General features: G+C 40.4%; 1 protein-coding gene across 3 annotated transcripts in view; it reads left to right on the top strand.

The window, feature by feature from the left end:
* Positions 1-1,784: 1,784 nt before the first annotated feature.
* add3b (adducin 3 (gamma) b) overlaps positions 1,785-22,096 on the top strand; it is a 35,547-nt gene continuing 15,235 nt past the window's right edge. The window contains exons 1-2 of one of the 3 annotated variants that reach the window (XM_029669358.2): positions 1,785-1,876; positions 19,375-19,654. In XM_029669358.2, coding sequence (XP_029525218.2) covers positions 19,454-19,654 — 201 coding nt within the window. In that variant the 5' untranslated portion in view covers positions 1,785-1,876; positions 19,375-19,453. Of the gene's footprint in view, positions 1,877-4,889; positions 5,099-17,751; positions 18,010-19,374; positions 19,655-22,096 lie in introns of those variants that run through there. The other 2 variants (XM_029669357.2, XM_029669356.2) reach the window with 2 other exon arrangements.

Here is a 22,096-nt window from a genome sequence, read left to right as displayed (position 1 = left end):
TTGGCAGAAGTTGTAATTGCCTCCTTTGGAAAGTCTGAGTGAATGCAGTGAGACTGCCTGTGATGTTCACAAAGTTCTCATCTGTTCAAAGGGTAATTAAGGTATCGAGTCACCTCAGGAGAAATCGGTTGGTCTGAACTAGCTTTGGCAATCTGTGAAACAGGGAAGGAACTACATTTCAGGCTCTTCTGTCGACATGAGAGGTTCTAGTAAAGAGCTCTTGAGGTGGTGAATGATGAAATGAGGACCTTTTACAGAGTTCAAAGACTGGCTAGGCTGTAGTGTATAGAAGTGTCTTCTTGAGTGAGCATGTCTGGGCTAATTCATATTGTTTGGAGTGACGTCTTCGTAAGTGTCTGAAAATGCCAGCCTATTTCTGTCTAGGTTGTAGTGCTGTGGAACAAATACACCAGATTCCCAGTGGTTATATGGCTAGGTCATCTCAGGATTCAGTTGAATCTAGTTATTTCAGGTAAGCATATCAACATATCAGTAGCTATTCAGACACAATTGAAATGTAAAGGTTTTATCACCATGATTGAATGAGTTATCAACTTCCTTATCCATATTGAAACACACCATAAACCGACCACCAATATGCAGTATTTGAGGATTTTGAAATCTTATTGCAGCAGGAGTATGAAAAAAAAACTTTAACGTACTGTGGGAATCAATTGTGTCTCAAATTTCAGGAGTTTAAACTCAGCCTATTAAAGGCAGCAATCAGGTAATATCTGTGTGCAGGTTCCTATAGGGACATGGAGGAAGTCTCCTGGCTGTATCTTGTCCCCTTTACTGAGTGCCTGACCCATAGTCCCATTAGATTAACATGGGGTGCAGTAAAAGCTTTTGCAGAGAGAGAGAAAGAGAGAGAAAGAGATGGACGGAGAGAGGTAGTTAGAGAGAGATTTTTAAGCTCTAAAAATATCTATTTCAATAGCTGTGTTTACCTTAGCTTGCCCTGAATGATATTGACTTTGAATCTTTCATTGTCACACACTTCCTGATTTGAGCGTATATTGAATAATCTTATAGGCCTATTGATTTTGAAGTACACAGAGTTCTTTGATTGATTTCATTTGGCTTCTATAGGTTTTTTCCAGACTGAATAGAAATGGTCTTGGCATTAACCAGTGTCACGTAGACAATTTTACTCTGGCCCATCTACTAATGTGTTCATCTTATGGAATGTTTTCCAAGAGGACAAAACATTTAAATGCTAAATATATGATGGGTTTTTATTTACATTCATTGTATAGGTCTTTCTTTTTTGTAATAAATGTAGAACAAAAGTAGAGAGGTAAAACTGAAAAGAGAATATTATTAGGTCTATAGCCCTTTTATTATTGTATATTTCTTTCACTAGATGGCAGTGTAAGCAAGCACTGGAGTTGTTACAGATATTTCCAGATATGCTAATAGGCCTACACAAAATCCAAAACGTTATGAGACCAAGTGTTGTATTATTTCGTTTTTAGACTCCTCCTACGAGAAAGTGTTGCTTACATTTTCATGCATGTATTGCAGAGATCTTAGCCATTGACATGGGCTTGTTTACAAATGCTTAACTCCTAGTTTTAAACCTCCTAACTTTATGACACTGGCCTTGTTGGGTGTGCTCCTGGGATGGGGTGTTATCCTGCGGGTGTGGTTTACTGATTGGAGAAAGTTCAGGAAATGAACGTTTTTTTCAGCCTATTAAAAACAACAACAACATGGTGGGTGGAAGAAGCTGCAGCCAATCTAAATAAGGGAGGATTTACGTTAGTAAAATGTGTCTAGTGAGATCTATCTCTCTTCAACATCCGATTTGCAACTTTTCTGTTTACACTAGCCTTGGATGTGTTGTGGCCCAAGCCACATTCCTGCTTCTTGTGTGAGTACAGCTATTACTATACTATACAGGAGCTTCTCATCTAAACCATATTGCACATGGTGTTGCACACTTGATTAATGCAATGATTCACAACATTTCATTTTTTGTTCAGCTAACAGAGCAAAAATGCTGTTTACTGTTAAAGTAATGAAGGTAATTATTGCAGGGACGTGATGTGGGAGAAAAAGCGTTTACCCAAATATGCATACTATGTCACATATAATGCCTTCAGAAAATATTCATACCCGTTGACTTATTCCACATTTTGTTGTGTTACAGCCTACATTCAAAATGAATTAAATATGAATTATGTTCTCCCATCTACACACAATGCCCCATAATGACAAAGTGAAAACATGTTTTTAGAAATGTTTGCAAATTTATTGAACATAAAATACAGAAATAAGTCTCTGAAATCTTTGCACACTTGGATTGTACAACATTTGCACATGATTATTTTAAATAAATGTCAAGCTCTGTGAAGTTCATTTTTGGTTATTGCTAGACAGACATTTTCAAGCCGATTTCAGTCAAAACTCTAACTAGGCCACTCAGGAACATTCACTGTCGTCTTGGTAAGCAACTCTAGTATATTTGGCCTTGTGTTTTAGATTATTGTCCTGCTGAAAGGCAAATTTATCTCCCAGTGTCTGTTGGAAAGAAGAACCAGGTTTTCCGCTAGGATTTTGCCTGTGATTAGCTCTATTCTATTTATTTTTTCTAAAAAGCTCCCTAGTCCTTGTCGATGACAAGCATACCCATAACATGATGCAGCCACAAATATGAAGAGTGGTACTCAGTGATGTGTTGTGTTGGATTTGCACCAAATATAGCACTTTGTGTTAATTTGTTTGCCACATTTTTTTTTCAGTTTTATTTAAACTAAATATTCCAATTTATAGTTTATTAAGCTTAATCTTACCAATTCGTTTTGGTAATCATTTTCTCATTTACTGGCATATTTGAAAGCTAGCTAGCTAGCTCTGCTTTTTTATTCAACATTAGTAATAGGTAGCTAACTGCTTAGATAGCTAGTTCAGCTTAGTGTAGAATTTTACATTTCTAACCCCAGGAAGCATAACAATCTGTTCCAATTTTTAAGTTTATATAACGTATTCAACTAAATAGTTTGATAAAGTAAGTGGGAGATGACTTACTGGTATATTCTATGACTCAGCATTAGTAAGAGATAGTTATCTGCTAGCCAACTAGCTCTGCTAAACTTAGCATTTTACGTTGCTGCCCCTTGGGCAGCATAACTGTCCATCTCTCATTTTTATGTTCATATATATTATTCAACATAACATTTCAATAAATCAGATGTCAGCTGACTTTCTTGTATATTTGACACCTAGCTAGCTAGCTCTATTTATTAATTCAACATTGGTAGGTAAGAAGTTGCTAAATACTTAGCTCATTTGCTTGCTCTGAGTAGTTTAGCATGTTGCTGCTAGCTTGCTGTATTTTACCAGTTGTGTTTTAGAGATTTTGTCACTTTTTGTCTGACTACTGTAACACAATAATGATTTATTACATCTTGTAACTCAAAGTTTTCTTTACAATATTCTCAGTTGAAACCTCCACCCTTGTTTTAAAAAGTTATGCATCTGTTAATCTCCGCCCATTGATCTTTTTGAAACCAATTGGATTTGTTCTTCCCTAAACCAATCAGAATATTTCTGCCCTTAGAGCAAAGTTCACTACACTTTATGTCAACCTGCTCGAATTGCTAGGGGCTGGCCCGCATAGTGGAAAAACAGTCACTTTCAAACTAGGGATTTCATGGCTAATTGAGGTAAATCTGTAATTCTGCTCATAGATTATGCATGTATTATGCAGGTTTCAAAAGTCTTTAGTAGTCGGCAAAGTTCCGGGTTAATGTCTTCAAAGAGAGATTTGAATCTACATCCGGCTCATTAATAAATTATACAAGTATCTCTCTTGAACCTACTTTATGTTGTGGAAGCAGTGTAGTGTAAAGAGGCCCTAAAATCACTACTGATGCTCTTCCATTTTTCTTTCCTTAAAGTTGATGATTCATTATCAATGTTGATTCTTTGTCTTAAAGTTATATTGTCTATACTTCTGTATTATATGTGTGTATTCTATTGTCGTCTAATCAAATGTGTAATAGATACATAAAGGAACAACGTGGTAGTCGGTCCCACACACTGTCTACAGTACTGGGTTCCCCTAAAACATCGTGAGAATACCCAGTACCCCCTATGATAGATGTTCATATCTCCTATATCAAAAGTAATATTCCTCTTCTCCATCTCTCTGTTTCCTCCCACACAAACACTCTTTGACACTCTCACTCTCTCTCTCTCTCCCTCTCTCTCTCTCTCTCTCTCTCTCTCTCTCTCTCTCTCTCTCTCTCTCTCTCCCTCTCTCTCTCTCTCTCTATCTCTCTCTCCCTCTCACACACACTTTCTCTCTCATGTGGTATTTATTTTTGTTAGTGTCTTTGTATTGCTTTACTGCTTCTTTATGCAAATGCTTGGCTCTAGGCCACAATGTACTGAATAAAATGTACTATATGTCATGTATTCAGGCAGGCAGCACAGTGGAGAAGGGAAGCAGTGCTCTTTTACTCATCCACTCCTGTGTGGGAGGATGAGGTGATAGTGGGCAAGCATTCTCTGCATTGTCCTCCGAGCTGCACAATTTACAACATGTAGCCTAGCTGCACACAGAAAGCAGGTTGAAAATATCTCATCCAGACAACTGAAAGTGAAAAAAGCAATAAAGTATGAATTAATCAAATGATTTATTTCATTGGTAATCCCTGATTCATCATTGTAATGTCACAGATCTTTGTGTAACACTCCAATACTACCATTTATTTAATTTGATATGAACTGTTTAGTTATTTAAAGCCCACTCTCAAAACGTTCAATATTCCTGTTCTAGTCATCTTTGCCAGAACATATCTGGTGGATGTGTGACTGTATTGCTCCTCCCACTTTTGCACAATACAGTCCCATACAACAGATTGGTATCTCCACAACCTCGTCTGACATGTTTGGAGGTTTTTCCGAGCAAGCTGTGAGAATGTACAGTGCATGTCAGTGAGGAACTGAGGGAGATGAGAGGCAAAGCAGCAGTCCTTCATCCTAGTTGGAGCTAGATTTTTACCCTTCCCATTGTGATAATGTAAACTGCAGACTGACAACTGGCAGAACTGTGGGAGTTTTATGTGACAAATTCCCCCACAGAGAGGTAAGTGGAACAGCATTCAAGTTTTTGCAATGGTGGTTGTTGAGACAAGTGAATTGAACTATTACAGTAGTTTGTAACTGCAAACAGGGCAAGTTTTTTTAAATATTTTATGTCATATCTGTAAATCAGGAAATGTTTTGAAAGTAGCTCCTCATTTTAAGACGATTACTTTATACAGACTCCATAAAGACTTGCTCAATGACTGATCAGAATGACAATCCATATCATGGATGAATGGAATGAATCACCTGTAAGTCTGTTTAGAAGGAAACGTTGGACTGATAAGGCTTTCCCTTACCAGATGTGTTATCCTGTTCAGTAGTCTTTTTTATTAACCCAACAAGCCCCCCTCCCTCTTCCCACCAGTCTCAACGTCAACAGTGAAGAGGCAACTCCGAGGTGCTGGACTTCTAGGCAGAGTTCCTCTGTTCAGTGTCTTTGTTCTTTTGCCCATCTTAATCCTCTCTTTTTATTGGCCAGTTTGAGATATAACTTTTTATTTGCAACTCTGCCTAGAAGGCCAGCATCCCAGACTCACCTCTCACTGTTGACGTTGAGACTGGTGTTTTGCTGGCACTATTTAATGAAGCTGCCCGTTGAGGACTTGTGAGACAGTCTAATGTCCTTGTCCTCTTGCTCAGTTGTGCACCGGTGCCTCCCACTCCTCTTTCTATTCTGGTTAAAGCCTGTTTGCGCTGTTATGTGAAGGGAGTAGTGCACAGCGTTGTACGAGATCTTCAGTTTATTGGCAATTTCTCACATGGAATAGCCTTCATTTCTCAGAACAAGAATAGACTGACAAGTTTCTTTGTTTCTGGCCATTTTGAGCCTTTAATCGAATCCACAAATGCTGATTCTCCAGATACTCAACAATTCTAAGGACAGTTTTATTGCTTCTTTAATCAGTACAAAGGTTTTCAGCTGTGCTAACATAATTGCAAAAGTGTTTTCTAGTAGCCTTTTAATTAGCCTTTTAAAATGATAAACTCCGATCAGCTAACACAATGTGCCATTGGAACGTAAGAGTGATGGTTGTTGATAATGGGCCTCTGTACACCTATGTAGATATTCCATAAAAATCTGCCGTTTCCAGCTACAATAGTAATTTACAACATTAACAATGTCTACACTGTATTTCTGATCAATTTGATGTTATTTTAATGGACAAAAAATGGCCTTTCTTTAAAAAACAAGGACATTTATTTCTAAGTGACCCCAAACATTTGAACGGTAGTGTACATATATACTGTACATACAGTGGGACAAAAAAGTATTTAGTCAGCCACCAATTGTGCAAGTTCTCCCACTTAAAAATATGAGCGAGGCCTGTAATTTTCATCATGGGTACACTTCAACTATGACAGACAAAATGAGACAAAAATCCAGAAAATCACATTGTAGGATTTGTAATGAATTTATTTGCAAATTATGGTGGAAAATAAGTATAATAATAAATAAGTATGGTGCAACAGGCAACCCAAGTATGGTCCTCAATCAGCGACAACGATTGACAGCTGCCTCTGATTGGGAACCATATCAGGCCAAACACATCGAAATACAAACATAGAACAAAAACATTGAATGCCCACCCCAACTCACGCCCTGACCAACCTAAAATAGAAACATACAAAAGGAACTAAGGTCAGGATGTGACAGTACCCCCCCCCCCCCCCCCCCCCAGAGGTGCGGACTCCGACCGCAAAACCCCATAGGGGAGGGTCTGGGTGGGCATCTGTCCGCGGTGGTGGCTCTGGCACGGGACGTGAACCCCACTCCACCATAGTCTTGGCCATCTTAAGTGGCGCCTTTTGTGAGGCGACCCTCTCCGCCGACCTCGGACTGGGGACCCTTACTACGGGCCACGAATAGATGGGAGATTCGGACAGGCGGGAGACTCCGGCAGCGCCGCATTTTCCGTCAACATAGAACTGCCAAAGGAGGCAGTGTTTCAATCTCCTGCAAAGATAGCCTGCAGAGTTCTGTATTACTATCCAAGTCTGTACCCAAACAATTCGAGCTTCTACTTCTAAAAATTCACCTTTCCAGAAACAAGTCACTCACTGTTGCCGCTTGCTATAGACCTCCCTCTGCCCCAAGTTGTGCCCTCGATTCCATATGTGAATTGATTGCCCCCCATCTATCTTCTGAGCTTGTGCTACTAGGTGACCTAAACTGGGCCATGCTTAACACCCCGGCCATCCTACAATCCAAGCTTGATGCCCTCAATCTCACACAAATTATCAATGAACCTACCAGGTTCATCCAAATCCGTAAACACGGGCACCCTCATAGATGTCATCCTAACTAACTCACCCTCCAAATACACCTCTACTGTTTTCAATCAAGATCTCAGCTATCACTGCCTCATTGCCTGCATCCGTAATAGGTCAGCGGTCAAACGGCCTCCACTCATCACTGTCAAACACTCCTTAAAACACTTCTGCGAGCAGGCCTTTCTAATTGACCTGGCCGGGGTATCCTGGAATGACATTGACCATCCCGTCAGTAGATGATGCCTGGCTATTCTTTAAAAGTGCCTTCCTCACCATCTTAAATAAGCATGCCCCATTCACAAAATGTAGAACTAGGAATAGATATAGTCCTTGGTTCACTCCAGACCTGTCTGCCCTTGACCAGCACAAAACATCCTGTTGCATTCTGCATTACCATTGAATAGCCCCCGTGATATGCAACTTTTCAGGGAAGTTAGGAACAAATATACACAGGCAGTTTGGAAAGCTAAGGCTAGCTTTTTCAAACAGAAATTTGCATCCTGTAGTACTAACTCAAAAAGATTCTGGGACACTGCAAAGACCATGGAGAATAAGAGCACCTCCTCCCAGCTGCCCACTGCTCTGAGGCTAGGAAACACTGTCACCACTGATAAAACTATTATAATTGAGAATTTCAATAAGCATTTCTCTGCGGCTGGCCAAGCTTTCCATCCTGGCTACCCCTACCCCAGTACTCTGCCCGGCACCCTCCACAGCAACCCACCAAAGCCCCCACCATTTCTCCTTAACCCAAATCCAGATAGCTGATGTTCTGAAAGAGCTGCAAAATCTGGACCCCTACAAATCAGCCGGGCTAAACAATCTGGACCCTCTCTTTCTAAAATTATCTGCCGAAATTGTTGCAACTCCTATTACAAGCCTGTTCAACCACTCTTTCGTATTGTCTGAGATTCCCAAAGATTGGAAAGCTGCCGCAGTCATCCCCCTCTTCAAAAAGGGTGACACTCTAGACCCAAACTGCTACAGACCTATATCTATCCTACCCTGTCTTTCTAAGTTCTTCGAAAGCCAAGTTAACAAACAGATTACCGACCATTTTGAATCCCACCGTACCTTCTCCGCTATGCAATCTGTTTTCAGAGCTGGTCATGGGTGCACCTCAGCCATGGTCAAGGTCCTAAACGACATCATAACCGCCATCGATAAGAGACATTACTGTGCAGCCGTATTCATCGACCTGGCCAAGGCTTTCGACTCTGTCAATCCCCACATTCTTATTGGCAGACTCAACAGCCTTGGTTTCTCAAATGATTGCCTCGCCTAGTTCACCAACAATTTCTCTGATAGAGTCCAGTGTGTCAAATCGGAGGGCCTGTTGTCTGGACCTCTGGCAGTCTCTATGGGGGTGCCACAGGGTTCAAGCCTCGGGCCGACTCTTCTCTGTATACATCAATGATGTTGCTCTTGCTGCTGGTGATTCTCTGATACACCTCTACGCAAACGACACCATTCTGTATACTTCTGGCCCCTCTTTGGACACTCTGTTAACTAACCTCCAGACGAGCTTCAATGCCACACAACTCCTTCCGTGGCCTCCAACTGCTCTTAAACGCAGGGGAAACTAAATGCATGCTATTCAACCGATCACTGCCCGCACCTGCTCGCTGTCCAGCATCACTACTCTGGACGGCTCTGACTTAGAATACGTGGACAGCTACAAATAACTAGGTGTCTGGTTAGACTGTAAACTCTCCTTCCAGACTCACATTAAGCATCTCCAATCCCAAATTAAATCTAGAATTGGCTTCCTATATCGCAACAAAGCATCCTTCGCTCATGCTGCCAAACATACCCTCGTAAAACTGACCATCCTACCGATCCTCGACTTCGGTGATGTCATCTATAAAATAGCCTCCAACACTCTACCCAACAAACTGGATGCAGTCTATCACAGTGCCATCCGTTTTGTCACCAAAGCCCCATACACTACCCACCATTGCGACCTGTACGCTCTCGTTGGTTGGCCCTCGCTTTATACGTGTCGCCAAACTCACTGGCTACAGGTTATCTACAAGTCTCTGCTAGGTAAAGCCCCGCCTTATCTCAGCTCACTCGTCACCATAGCAGCACCCACTCGTAGCACGCGCTACAGCAGGTATATCTCACTGGTCACCCCCAAAGCCAATTCCTCCTTTGGTCGTCTTTCCTTCCAGTTCTCTGCTGCTAATGACTGGAATGAACTGCAAAAATCTCTGAAGCTGGAGACTCATATCTCCCTCACTAGCTTCAAGCACCAGCTGTCAGAGCAGCTCACAGATCACTGCACCTGTACATAGCCCATCTATCTACCTACCTCATCCCCATACAGTATTTATTTATTTATATTGCTCCTTTGCACCCCAGTATCTCTACTTGCACATTCATTTTCTGCACATCTACCATTCCAGTGTTTAATTGCTATATTGTAATTACATCGCCACCTGCTCCTTTGCACCCCAGTATCTCTACTTGCACATTCATCTTCTGCACATCTACCATTCCAGTGTTTAATTGCTATATTGTAATTACTTTACCACCATGGCCTATTTATTGCCTTAACTGCCTTATCTTACCTCATTTGCACTCACTGTATATAGACTTTTTGTTTTCTTTTGTTCTACTGTATTATTGACTGTATGTTTTGTTTATTCCATGTGTAACTCTGTGTTGTTGTATGTGTCGAATTGCTATGCTTTATCTTGGTCAGGTCGCCGTTGCAAATGAGAACTTGTTCTCATCTAGCCTACCTGGTTAAATAAAGGTGAAATAACATAAAATTAAGAACCATCTAGATGTCTTTTTGCTGATGCCGAGATATATTTTTTATTGTTTGTCTGGTCTTTCTCTGACCAGAACCTCATCAGTTCCAGATGCTGAGTTAATTAAGTTACCAATAGCTGTTTCAATGAATGTCTCGCTCTCTAGAAATATTATACACTGGGTAGGCGTGTGTAGTGGAATTGAGACATGCAAGATTTCATAGCTAATTGTGTCCTTTAATGTAGGTTTTCAGACACCCATCAAGTTTACATGCAGTGGGTCGTGACCCAAACCATTTTAACCATGTCATTAAGCATTATCAATTAATTTGTCAAGTTTAAGCAATGTTTCAGCAAAATAGGGAGTGGGAGGGACAGATGCAGTATATCATAATAAGAAAGACATAATTTGGAACATATTGGATATTTTCTACACAACACAAATCTCTTTAGCCATGAATTTTACTCAAATAGTTGCCATGTTCTTAAAAGTAAAGTTATTTATGTAAACACTGAGTGCACAAAACGTTAATAACACCTTCCTAATATTGAGTTGCACCCTCTTTTGCCCTCTGAAGAGCCTCAATTCATGGACTTAACAAGGTGTCGAAAGCGTTCCACAGGGATTCTGGCCCATGTTGACTCCAATGCTTCCCACAGTTGTGTCAAATTGGCTGGATGTGCTTTGGGTGGTGGATCATTCTTGATACACACGGGAAACTGTTGAGCATGAAAAACTCAGCAGCGTTGCAGTTCTTGACACAAACCGATGCTCCCGGCACCTACTACCATACCCCATACAAAGGCCCTTCAATTTGTTGTCTTGCTCATTCACCCTCTGAATGCCACACCTACACAATCTATGTCTCATTTGTATCAAGGCTTAAGCCTGTCTCCTCCCCTTCATCTACACTGTTTAAAGTGGATTTAACAAGTGACATCAATAAAGAGTCATAGCTTTCACCTGGATTCACCTGGAGTCTATGTCCTGGAAAGAGCGGGTGTCCTTAATGTTTTGTACACTCAGTGTATATGTTTTAGCTTTCAGCTTCATCTTCCCATGGTCTAGTTTTATATGATAAACCCACCAGGAGTTAAACTAGGCCAGACCCTTACTCCAGCCCAATAGTCAGCCGCACCCTAGACCACATCCTATGATGGAGGCAATAGAGGCCAGTCCAGTCTCTGCCAGGTCCTCCATGTACTGTAAATAAACAAAGCTTGGCCGTCGCTTCAATCTCCCCCATCCAGCTCAATCCTCTCTCCTAGTCATTATGTATGTGTTGTATCTGTCAGTTTTAAATTCTATATAAAGCTGTGGAAAATACTGTTCTGACTGCAGCAACGTAAATTGCTCCAGGTCCCTGGTTGCCTGTGCATGTATATTGCTGCTCATCACCCACACTGCTAAAGTGAATAGCAGAACCATGTTCAAGTCTAGTGAGTACAATGCATATTCATAAGTAGTGTGATTGTATTGAAAAGATAGACTTGCAGTCAGAGGGTTTATTATTTAGAAATTCCATATGATTAGGTTCCCCTATAGCATGTTCTTCATATTATAGAGTTCAGCATACATGTAAATGTTTGTAAAAGTAGTTCTCTTGTTTGTGCATTTGCCAGTAAACTTAGAACACTACAAGGGGGAACAATAGCTCAGACCAAAGGCAGGAGTAGCCTTCAGTTAAGCTATGCAGTGTTCAATATCCTGAAATAGGGTTTCAAAAATAGACGGTTCTCAGGCCTTTGACACTGACTTGGTTATTACATAAGGCTCTTGGGGCAAATGATCTACATTTCCATTATATGAGAAAGCTGTGCACCACCCATTTACAGTGAGGTATCAATTTAATCAGCATTACAGAGGCTTAATCCTATTTCATTACTTACAAAAAGGCTTGAAGTGGGTAACAAATTCAGTGGCTAAGACACTCTCAAAGCAAATGTGTCAAGGTTAAGAATGTTCATGTTTATGCATACTGTATCTAGGGAGTTGTGAAGTTGTTCAACATTGGTCCATGGTGGTATTCTCTTGAGAGAGCTGTTGTTGATGGATATTTCTTCTCAGTGGAACCGACTTGAAGGTGCTGTTGGTGGAATTCGATGAGGTATCCATTTCCTCAAACTCTGAAACTATGCGGTGGGACATTTTACTGTATCAAATTAACTCATAAACAACACATTTTATTTTTGGTGTCTGTTGGTTCTCAACAGTTGGTATCAATTATTTGGGTTAGGGTCAAAGGTCCTTTTGTTGATAATAAAATATGGTGTTCCCCATCACAGAGGCCAAAGGATAATTACCAGAAATTGAGGTAGGGGAGGGGACAGACATGGACATAAAAGTCTCTGGAAATATTTCATAGACCCTAGAGAGAAAAGTTGACCTTTCAGTCTTTAAAGAGTCCTTAACTAGACACAAGAAAATCAACAGATATGACGTAGAGCGAATGCGAATGCGAATGGTTGATAAGGGGATATGACCTTTAACATTTTGCTCTGACGGCAGGAATAATCAGTCAAGAAGTCAACATGACCTGTAATATTGACTGATGAGAAAAGGATGTTTCCACCTCCAAGACACCTAGACTCCCCCTGAAAAGGACTTTGTGACAACTGCTGAGGTAAAAATGGCTTTATAAAGAAAATGTGATTGATTAATTGAAAAAGGAAGTTTGGGGGAAGATAGGGCTGGCTGGTCTACATTATTAGGATTCTCGCTCTCTTCTTTCTTTCTCTGCGATGACAAACAGATGATTTTTTGTCTGGAAGCCCAGAGTTCACCATGAGGCTTCCTGTGAAGAGATGTCGTTTTTCTCATTATCCCCACACTTACGTTGACAGCCACCATGATGTGGAAATGATTTCCTCAGTTTGAGCAACAGACATAATAATAATGCCTATAAACTTTAATGGCCTCCAACGAACCAGAAGTCTTGTCAGCTAGAAACATTTGGCGGAGTATGTGAAGGAGATTCCATGATTAGATTCATTGATAGTTAATGTTGTGTTACATTTCAGATTAGTACAGTAATAACTATTAGCATAGCTTGATAAATAAAAGTCTGTTAGAAAATGATGAAAATAAAATGTGAACACTGAAATAGAAAACATATTTTCATCAAGAGTTCTTGTGAGAATCAATCAATTACTGACGGAGTAAGCTAAAAAACAAACAACAACAAAAACACACTGGCCAAAACATTCCTGTTTGACCAATGCTGTGTTGAGTTAGATGCTCTGATGGGAAAAACAGCTAAAGAAAACAAAAAGCAAAATTAACACATGGGGACAAGAACCACATGGAGAGAAAGGTATAAATGAATGATTTTAGTTGCCATTACAGTCAGTTTATTAGGATATACTACTGTCTTGCCTGCCAGAGTTCTGATCCAGTGATTCATTAAAGCTGAAATCTAATTGAATTCCTGCCAAACTTTCGCTTTCACAATTATTTTGCGAGTTGTAAAAAACACTGTTTGGAAGTTATTATGCACATTTTGACAATGAGAACAGACCACATAACTGACCCAAAAGACGTGCAGCATATTGCATCTTCTGGAGTGGATATGTGCCATTCACGTGTTACCAATCTAAAAGTCTAAGCCGTTTGGGTGGTAGGGGAGGGGGCATGGGGTTTACTTAGCTAACATATGGAATTGTTTTAAGATGGTCATAATATGAGTCAGTTAGCTATTACATTTTGAATTTTAGGACCCCTTTAGGTATCCCCCCAAAATATATAAAAAATATTTTATAAAATATAGAATTTGGCCTTTACTACTAAAGCCCACAGAAACGCATTGAATAATACATTCATAAATGGCAAAAAAGACAGTCTAAAAATACATCATAAGGTATAAGGTTTTGAAGTGTCTGTCCTATATCTAGGAGATATAAGAAAGCTAAGGAAATATGTGTTTTTATGGACACATAATTAACCCCTTATTTTTGTTGGCACAAAACATACTTCCATTTGTTTGTATGGGTTACCTTCAAACGAGTCCCGTGACACTTGTGGGAGTCTCCCCTTTCCATGGAGTGGTCATAATAGTTTGTAGGCCAAACCGTTTGGACGCTACATGTGTTTTCATGAGAAGACCGATTTTTGGGATGTCTCATGGTCTGACAAACACCGCTGGAGCTCGGCCACCTTCCACCTTCCACCACAGATGCGGAAACCCGACATAGGCGGATGCAGTGGATTGCAAAAAAACGGATATTTCGACCTTAAATTTACGGATTTTGATGGGGATTTTTACAATTATGTTACTTAGATTGATGCACAAGTTTTATTCAGTGATTCTGTATGTAAATGCATAACTTTGCGATGAGTCTAGAGTCAAAACAAATCTAATTATATTTGTCACATGCCCCTAATACAACAGTTGTAGACCTTACAGTGAAATGCTTACTTATGAGCCCCTAACCAACATTGCAGTTTAAAATGGTTTGAATAAGAATAAGAGATAAAAGTAACAAGAAATGAAAGGGCAGCAGTAAAATAACAATAGTGAGACTATATACAGGGGTGTACTGATACAGAGTCAATGTGCGGGGCACCAGCTAGTTGACGCTCTGCAAATAGTCTGGGTAGCCATTTGACTAGATGTTCAGCAGTCTTATGGCTTGGGGGTAGAAGCTGTTTAGAAGCCTCTTGGACCTAGACTTGGCTCTCTGGTACCGCTTGCTGTGCGGTAGCAGAAAGAACAGTCTATGACTAGGGTAGCTGGAGTCTTTGACAATTTTTAGGGCCTTCCTCTGACACCGCCTTGTATAGAGGTCCTGGATGGCAGGGAGCTTGGCCCCAGTGATGTACTGGACCGTTCACACTACCCTCTGTAATGCCTTGCGGTCAGAGGCCGAGCAGTTGCCATACCAGGCAGTGATGCAACCAGTCAGGATGCTCTCGATGGTGCAGCTGTAGAAGCTTTTGAGGATCTGAGGACCCATGCCAAATCTTTTCAGTCTCCTGAGGGGGAATAGGTTTTGTCGTGCCCTCTTCAAGACTGTCTTGGTGTGCTTGGACCATGTTAGTTTGTTGGTGATGTGGACACCAAGGAACTTGACGCTCTCAACCTGCTCCATTGCAGCCCCGTCGATGAGAATGGGGGCGTGCTCGGTCCTCTTTTTCCTGTAGTCCACAATCATCTCCTTTGTCTCCTTCTACTTGTTAATAATGTTAGAGTGGACATCTTGGAAGTTCATTGGAATCCTTTGGAAGAGCAGTGAGACGTGTTACTGTGAACCAATTTTATTCTATAAATCAGCCTTTTATATGGTTCCCTCTGCCAAGGAGTGAGGTCAAGTTCATGTCAGGGATGACGTAGAATCTCATAAACGCTTTTGTGCTGTTATCGCTCTAGTTGTTATCCTAAGATAATGTGGGTTTCCTCAGTTCTTCATGAAAACTTGTTTGCTGACAAGCAAAACATTTTGGGACTATGTCAACAATGGGCTAATGAAACAAATAACAATATATTGTTTTTGAGTGGAATTTTCCTTTATGTGTTTTGGAGGATTGTATTTAGGCCCTTAGTAATCAATCATAAGAAAGAGGTATGCTTGTGTTTCTGATACATATTTCTTACTGTTTATGAATACGATCTCTAGTAATAACACAAGACATCTGGTCAATGCTACACGAGAGGGATTGCCCTGTTTAAAAAGTCAAAATAGAGTTACAGAGAATGTAAGGGTTCAGTGGGAGGATGCTGAGTATGTGTGTGTATGTGCACTACATGTTTAGTGTAGTGTGCAGGCAGGGTTGAAACCATGCTAGCCTTTGGGAGTTGAAGGGTCACACAACTCTGCAGTGAGAATGTTCTGCTTTTCATTAAATCAACCCATATGTCCCCGTATCTGCCTCGCCGTGGAGACTCCACTCTGCTTCCTCTCCCCGAGTGTGTGTGTGTGTGTGTGTGTGTGTGTGTGTGTGTGTGTGTGTGTGTGTGTGTGTGTGTGTGTGTCACCTTTTGAACCGATAGGTTAGAGGTCCTTGGTGCAGCAAGAAATGTTTACGTTTGGTGCATTTGGAGACCAAATTCTACTCTAAACTTTCTGTGTGTGTTTGCGTGGGAGTGAGTGCATCTGTGTTCCTATAGTAAGTCAATGTTATTAATTGCTCCTACAAGTTGGCAGAGCACATAAATGATTTGTTGTAATTTGTATGTCTTTGTGTTTGTGTTCTACCAACTTTTGTGTCAATCTTATTTCTATTTTTGTGCAACAAAGCCATTTTAATTTCTCAGAACAAAAATGTTTTGCGAGTTGTTAGGACACAACCCAGAGTGGGAGTTCATTAACAGAGTTAATAGAGTTAAGTAGTATTATTTCCTGAATGGGCCAGTGAACCACATTCCCAAGGGACCAAAACAGGGGCTAGAGATACACATTCTATCAAAATATAGTTTTAAAAGGATGCCAGAATATACAATTACATTTAATTCAAGTAAGGAATAAAATGTTTACATCAATCTGAAGAGGTAATGAACTGTAATTTCTATTTTTTAAATGTTCCTAATTAATTCAACCGTTGACTAGAACTGGAATAATTTGATCTATGTTTGTAGGCTAATCAACACGATATCTGCACAATCCCACCAGTGCTTGAGGGGCATATCACTATGTTGTTGTTTGAAATGTGATGTCTATGTGTGCCCTCTGGCAAAGGAAATTAATTGTGTCCATTTGATACATCATTTTTCAATCTAAAGTTCTGAGAGTTGTGAAATATACCCTTGAGAGTTAGACTTGGTGTCAATTGTATTTATAGAACAGTCAGATTATTCAAGAAACAGATCAAATGTAGCTATGATGTCTAGACTCAAGAGCTCTCTCAGTAAGTGATGCAATTGTATGCAATGTGTTGCCCTTCAAAGTGCTTTGTAGGTTAAATCATATTCTGACAAATCCAAGATTGTGGAAATGGGATTATTTCAGTGTGACACATACACAATACTCCTGTTCCTAAAAGGATGTCTGATCTCTGTGAACTGAAGGGACAATCCTGTAATGTGTATTATTGAGGCATGCATATGTGAACATTTGTGTTGCATTGCTTCCACTGGGCCACAGAGCAAACCACCAGCCTACTACTTACTGCCTGCATTCACTTTTTGACTGTATTCGTCAGGGGAGATACACAGCACGTTGAGGCTTTTAAGTTTAATTTGTTGGTAATGTTTGGCCAAAGACTTAACGTCAACCTCTTCTGCAAGGCCATGGGAAAGGCAGATTTCTCAATTATTCATGAAATTAAATAGCGGATGGTTATTTTCAAGATCGTCATACACATACGCACACTTTTCCCAACAGTGACATCATTCCTATTCCCATTGTTATAAGTATAAATATTCAGGAAATTAGTCCAGCAATACGATCTATCCATGATCTGTTTTACTGTAGCCTATTGGAGGTCTTGATAACATAACTGAGTTTCACTTCACTTTATATGTAATTAGCCTACTGTTACCGAAGCCAGTCAATTGATCATGAGTTGGATTCGTTTGGATTGAGGGAGAGGGGGGCGAATTTCCTTTTTTTGTCCCGCCAAATTGGCTAATTAGTAGGCGGATATGAGAAGTCACATGGTCTCTCTTTTCCCTTTTTCCCTACACAAACACACCCACTCCAAAGAGAGTACAGTATGCCCACACTCAACACGCGGACGTACTCCATCGTGCACACATAGCTGTTTAGATATTCACTAGCTACAATGCACATACGGATTAATTTTTTACACCATTGCAGTCAGAATGCATCGAAATCTGGAATACATGTAACACTTTTCCCTCTCGATCTTTGAATTCTAATTCTGTCCAGGACTGGTTTCTTCTTCGGTTAGATAGCCTACGAGGATACGATCACTGCCAAAAAGGTTTGATGTTTCAAATAGTTACTGCATACTATGTTGTCTGTTTCCTTGGGACTGGATTTGTGCAAAGTGTTGTAGCACTCTGCGTCTTGATAATATTCATGGAAGGTGAAAGTCACTAGTCGATGTCGACTATAAATTGGCATGCATTTTCAACTTTTTGTCTTGATGCGCTCCTCAATGGAGTAGCCGAATTCGAGTTTTCTAAGTATACTCGACTACGTACAAAATATACATAATCTCTATTTCCAGAGAGTTGAGTATCTTCGTTAAACTTTTGATTGATCTCATGCATGCAATTTTCTCTGTTTAGTCTGCTCTTCCATCACATCACATTGTTGGAGGTGATTTTAAGCGTTAACTCTATTGAGTGCCTCTGTATGCTGCTTGCCAGTACGAATTAGCCATTTTACTCCTTTTTGAACATATGGTTGAATTAATTTACCATTTATTTAGATTAGAAGCCCCCCATCATTAGTTATTCTATGGGTACAATACAGGAAATGCTCTGCTGATATTTTCTGTAATTACTGTATGTTATCTTCAGATAACAGTTTAAGTTATCTTTGGCAGAAAAGGTACATTGAATAGCCCACGTTTGACACTGTAAAACGAGTAAAAATATTTGTTGCCACAATTTTTGTCCAGACTTCATCACATCTAGTTGTGTTGATAAGAACGTGCTGACGACCCTGACATTGATCAGGCATAGTAGAGCAACAACAAAAAAGTATGTTGCCCACCACCCCAATGGCTGTTACTTTAACACCCGAGGTGCTAACTACCCTAAAACTAGTTGATTTACGTGAGGTGGTAACACAAAGCACCCCTATGATGTTTTATTGACATGCTTTATGGCTGTTGGCATGGCAGTAGACGTAGGTGGTTGTAGTTTCCTTCCCTCACAGATTACAGTGGACACGGGATTCTCTGTCTGCCTGCAGAGATAGTGGTTAGAGGTTTTTTATTTTATTGAATCTTTATTTAACTAGGTAAGTCGGTTAAGAACAAATTCTTATTTACAATGTCGGCCTACCCCGGCCAAACCCTAATGACTCTAGGCCAATTGTGCGCCACCCTATGGGACTCCCCCCAATCACGTCTGGTTGTGATACAGCCTAGAATCGAACCAGGGTCTGTGGTGGTGCCTCTAGCACTGAGATGCAGTGCCTTAGACTGCTGCGCCACTCAGTGGCCCAAAGTGTGTGTGTGTGCAACTTGGTGTAAGCCTCCTATTAGATTTCCTCAGCAATAAAATGAACTGATTTCGTATCAATCGAGTTTCCTGTGAAATAAATACATTTTCAACATCTGGCCCCACTTGACTAGCTCTGGTGAGAAACTGAAGTTTTGGTCTGTCCCCAACAGATTCCCAGAGCCAGCTGTCCTGCAGTGTGGCAGGTGAGGACCAGAGAGAGGGAGGCGCGATCCTGAAGATTTGGACAGTATGAGTTTGGTGGAGATCACACAGGCTGTTGGGTCCATGACCCTGTCCCTATCCAGCACAGACTCCAAGGAGAGGTACTTTGACCGGGTGGATGAGAGCGACCCTGAGTACCTCCGCAGCAGGAACATGTCACCTGAAATACAGCAGGACTTCAACATGATGGAGCAGAAGAAGAGAGTCACTCAGATTCTACAGAGTCCAGTATGTTGCTTGTTGTCTGTCTATGTTAATGTGTGTACACAGTACAGTCACTTTCATTATCTGGTTGGAGACCATCAAATGGCCTGAAAAGGTTTGCTCTTTGAGATCCAGGCCTATGTGGTTGGCTCTTGTAGAAACACTACACCATTGATGTTTTCATCAAATGTTATTGGTCATATACACATGGTTAGCAGATGTTATTGTGAGTGTAGTGAAATGCTTGTGCTTGTAGTTCCGACAGTGCAGCAATATCTAACATGTAACCTAACAATTCCACAACAACTACTGAATACACACAAATCTAAGGAATGGAATAGGAATATATAAATATATGGATGAGCAATGACAGAGGCATAGGCAAGATGCAATAGCAAGACTCTGCTTGCACTGAATGCTAGAGAAGTGACACAATTTCCCTAGTTAATATTGCCTGCTAACATGCATTTATTTTCACTAAATATGCAGGTTTAAAAAACAAAATAGACTTCTGTGTATTAATTTTAAGAAGGGCATTGAAGTTTATGGTTAGGTACATTTGTGCAACGAATGCGATTTTGTTAAATTGTCACCTGTTTGGCAAAGTTAAAGTAGGCTGTGATTCAATGATAAATTAACAGGCATTGCTTATATGAAATGCAGGACAGGCTAGTTAACTACACATGGTTGATGATATTACTAGGTTAACTAGTGATAATGTGAAGATTGATAGTTTTTTATAAGATGAGTTTAATGCTAGACAGCAACTTACCTTGGCTTATTGCAGCCACACGGTCCTTTTGACGCTGCACTCGTGTAACAGGTGGTCAGCCTGCCATGCAGTTTCCCCATGGATTGCGATCTAATCGGCCATAATCGGCGTCCAAAAAGGTTGATTTGTTATGAAAACTTGAAATTGGCTCTAATTAATGCCGATTAATCGGTCAACCTCTACTCCTATACTGACATTTTGCTTGTTTGATTGCCTTGCAGAGGGAATAACTACACTGTTTGTATTCGGCCATATTCCCAGTCACCTTTCTATGGTTAAATGCGGTGGTTCGTGCTTTCAGTTTTGCGTGATCATCCATCCACGGTTTCTGGTCAGGGTAGGTTTTAATAGTCACAGTAGGTACAACATCTATGCACTTCCGTATGAACTCACTCACCGAATCAGCGTATACGTCAATATTATTCTCTGAGGCTACCCGGAACATGTCCCAATCCGCATGATCAAAACAATCTTGAAGCGTGGATTCCGATTGGTCAGACCAGCAATGGTGGCAAAACATTGAATCAACTGACACCATGTTTGTACAGTGTTAATATTTGTTCCAATGAAGTGAAATGTGCTACTGTCAGAGGAAACAATATTAAATATTAACCAGTCCAAAAATAAATGTCAGCTTTAATATACATTGCCTGACCAAGTTCACAGTTTAGCATTATTAAAGGTCCAATGCAGCCATTTTTATTTACATTTCAAAACAATTCTGGGTAACAGTTAAGTATCTTACCGTGATTGTTTTCAATTAAAATGGTCAGAAATTATTAAAAAATAGCTTCTTAGCAAAGAGCGATTTTCTCGAGCAAGAATTTTGCTAGGACTGTCAGGGAGTGGTCTGAGTGGGGAGGGGAAGAATGAAAACTAGCTGTTATTGACAGAGGTTTGGAAAACATAATGGGCTTAGAACCTCTAGCCCAGGCAATTTGTGGGGAAACAACCTGTGGTTACCTAGGTTACCCCATTGGTGCACAGCAACAAAAAAAAGTTTACATTTTTATTGTTGTCTGCTTGTTTTAGTCAATTACAAAACTAGATTTTAAGAAAAGTACAACTTTGATGTTGCTAGCAGCCACGTGAGTGCTAGCTAGCCAGCCAAGACCAACAACACAAACGGACTATACATCTACTAGTGAGTGGCGTTACAAACGGTCTATACTAAACAAGTTAAATGTCTTACCTGTGGGGAAATGCTTTCCACACATATAGTTACGTGTAGCCTACTTGGACAACTGGTTCCCACATTTCCCACTCTTCCACGCTGAATAGCCCTGAGGTCACAGCTCTTCTCACAGGCTCCATTTCCCTACGTGAGAGCATTGTGAACCTTTAGGTCTGGATTTTTTAGCTGGTTACATGTACATTGAACAACACAGCAACTCTTCGACATGTTTTGTTCTTTCTGTATAACAAAAAATCTACGACGAAGTTGTCTCTTACAATGGGGGTCAATATGATTTTTTTTGGGGGGGGGTCCCCCAATTTGTGGGTGTGGTCGATGGGGAATTACTTAGTATCATGTGATAATGACTGCCTGGTATTGTTATGCAATAATTTCTGTGGTAATGTAGATTGTTCATTCTAACTGATGTGCCTCATGTAATGGAATGTATTTTTTGTAATGTCAGTTGAGTTGATTCAACAAATCACAGCACAGATTTATGGGTACAGTTCCTGCTTTT

The sequence above is a fragment of the Oncorhynchus nerka genome, linkage group LG10 (assembly GCF_034236695.1).
Source record: "Oncorhynchus nerka isolate Pitt River linkage group LG10, Oner_Uvic_2.0, whole genome shotgun sequence".
NCBI lineage: Eukaryota > Metazoa > Chordata > Actinopteri > Salmoniformes > Salmonidae > Oncorhynchus > Oncorhynchus nerka.
The sequence above is the reverse complement of the archived record's forward strand: the minus strand, read 5'-3'. Positions and strand labels throughout refer to the sequence as shown.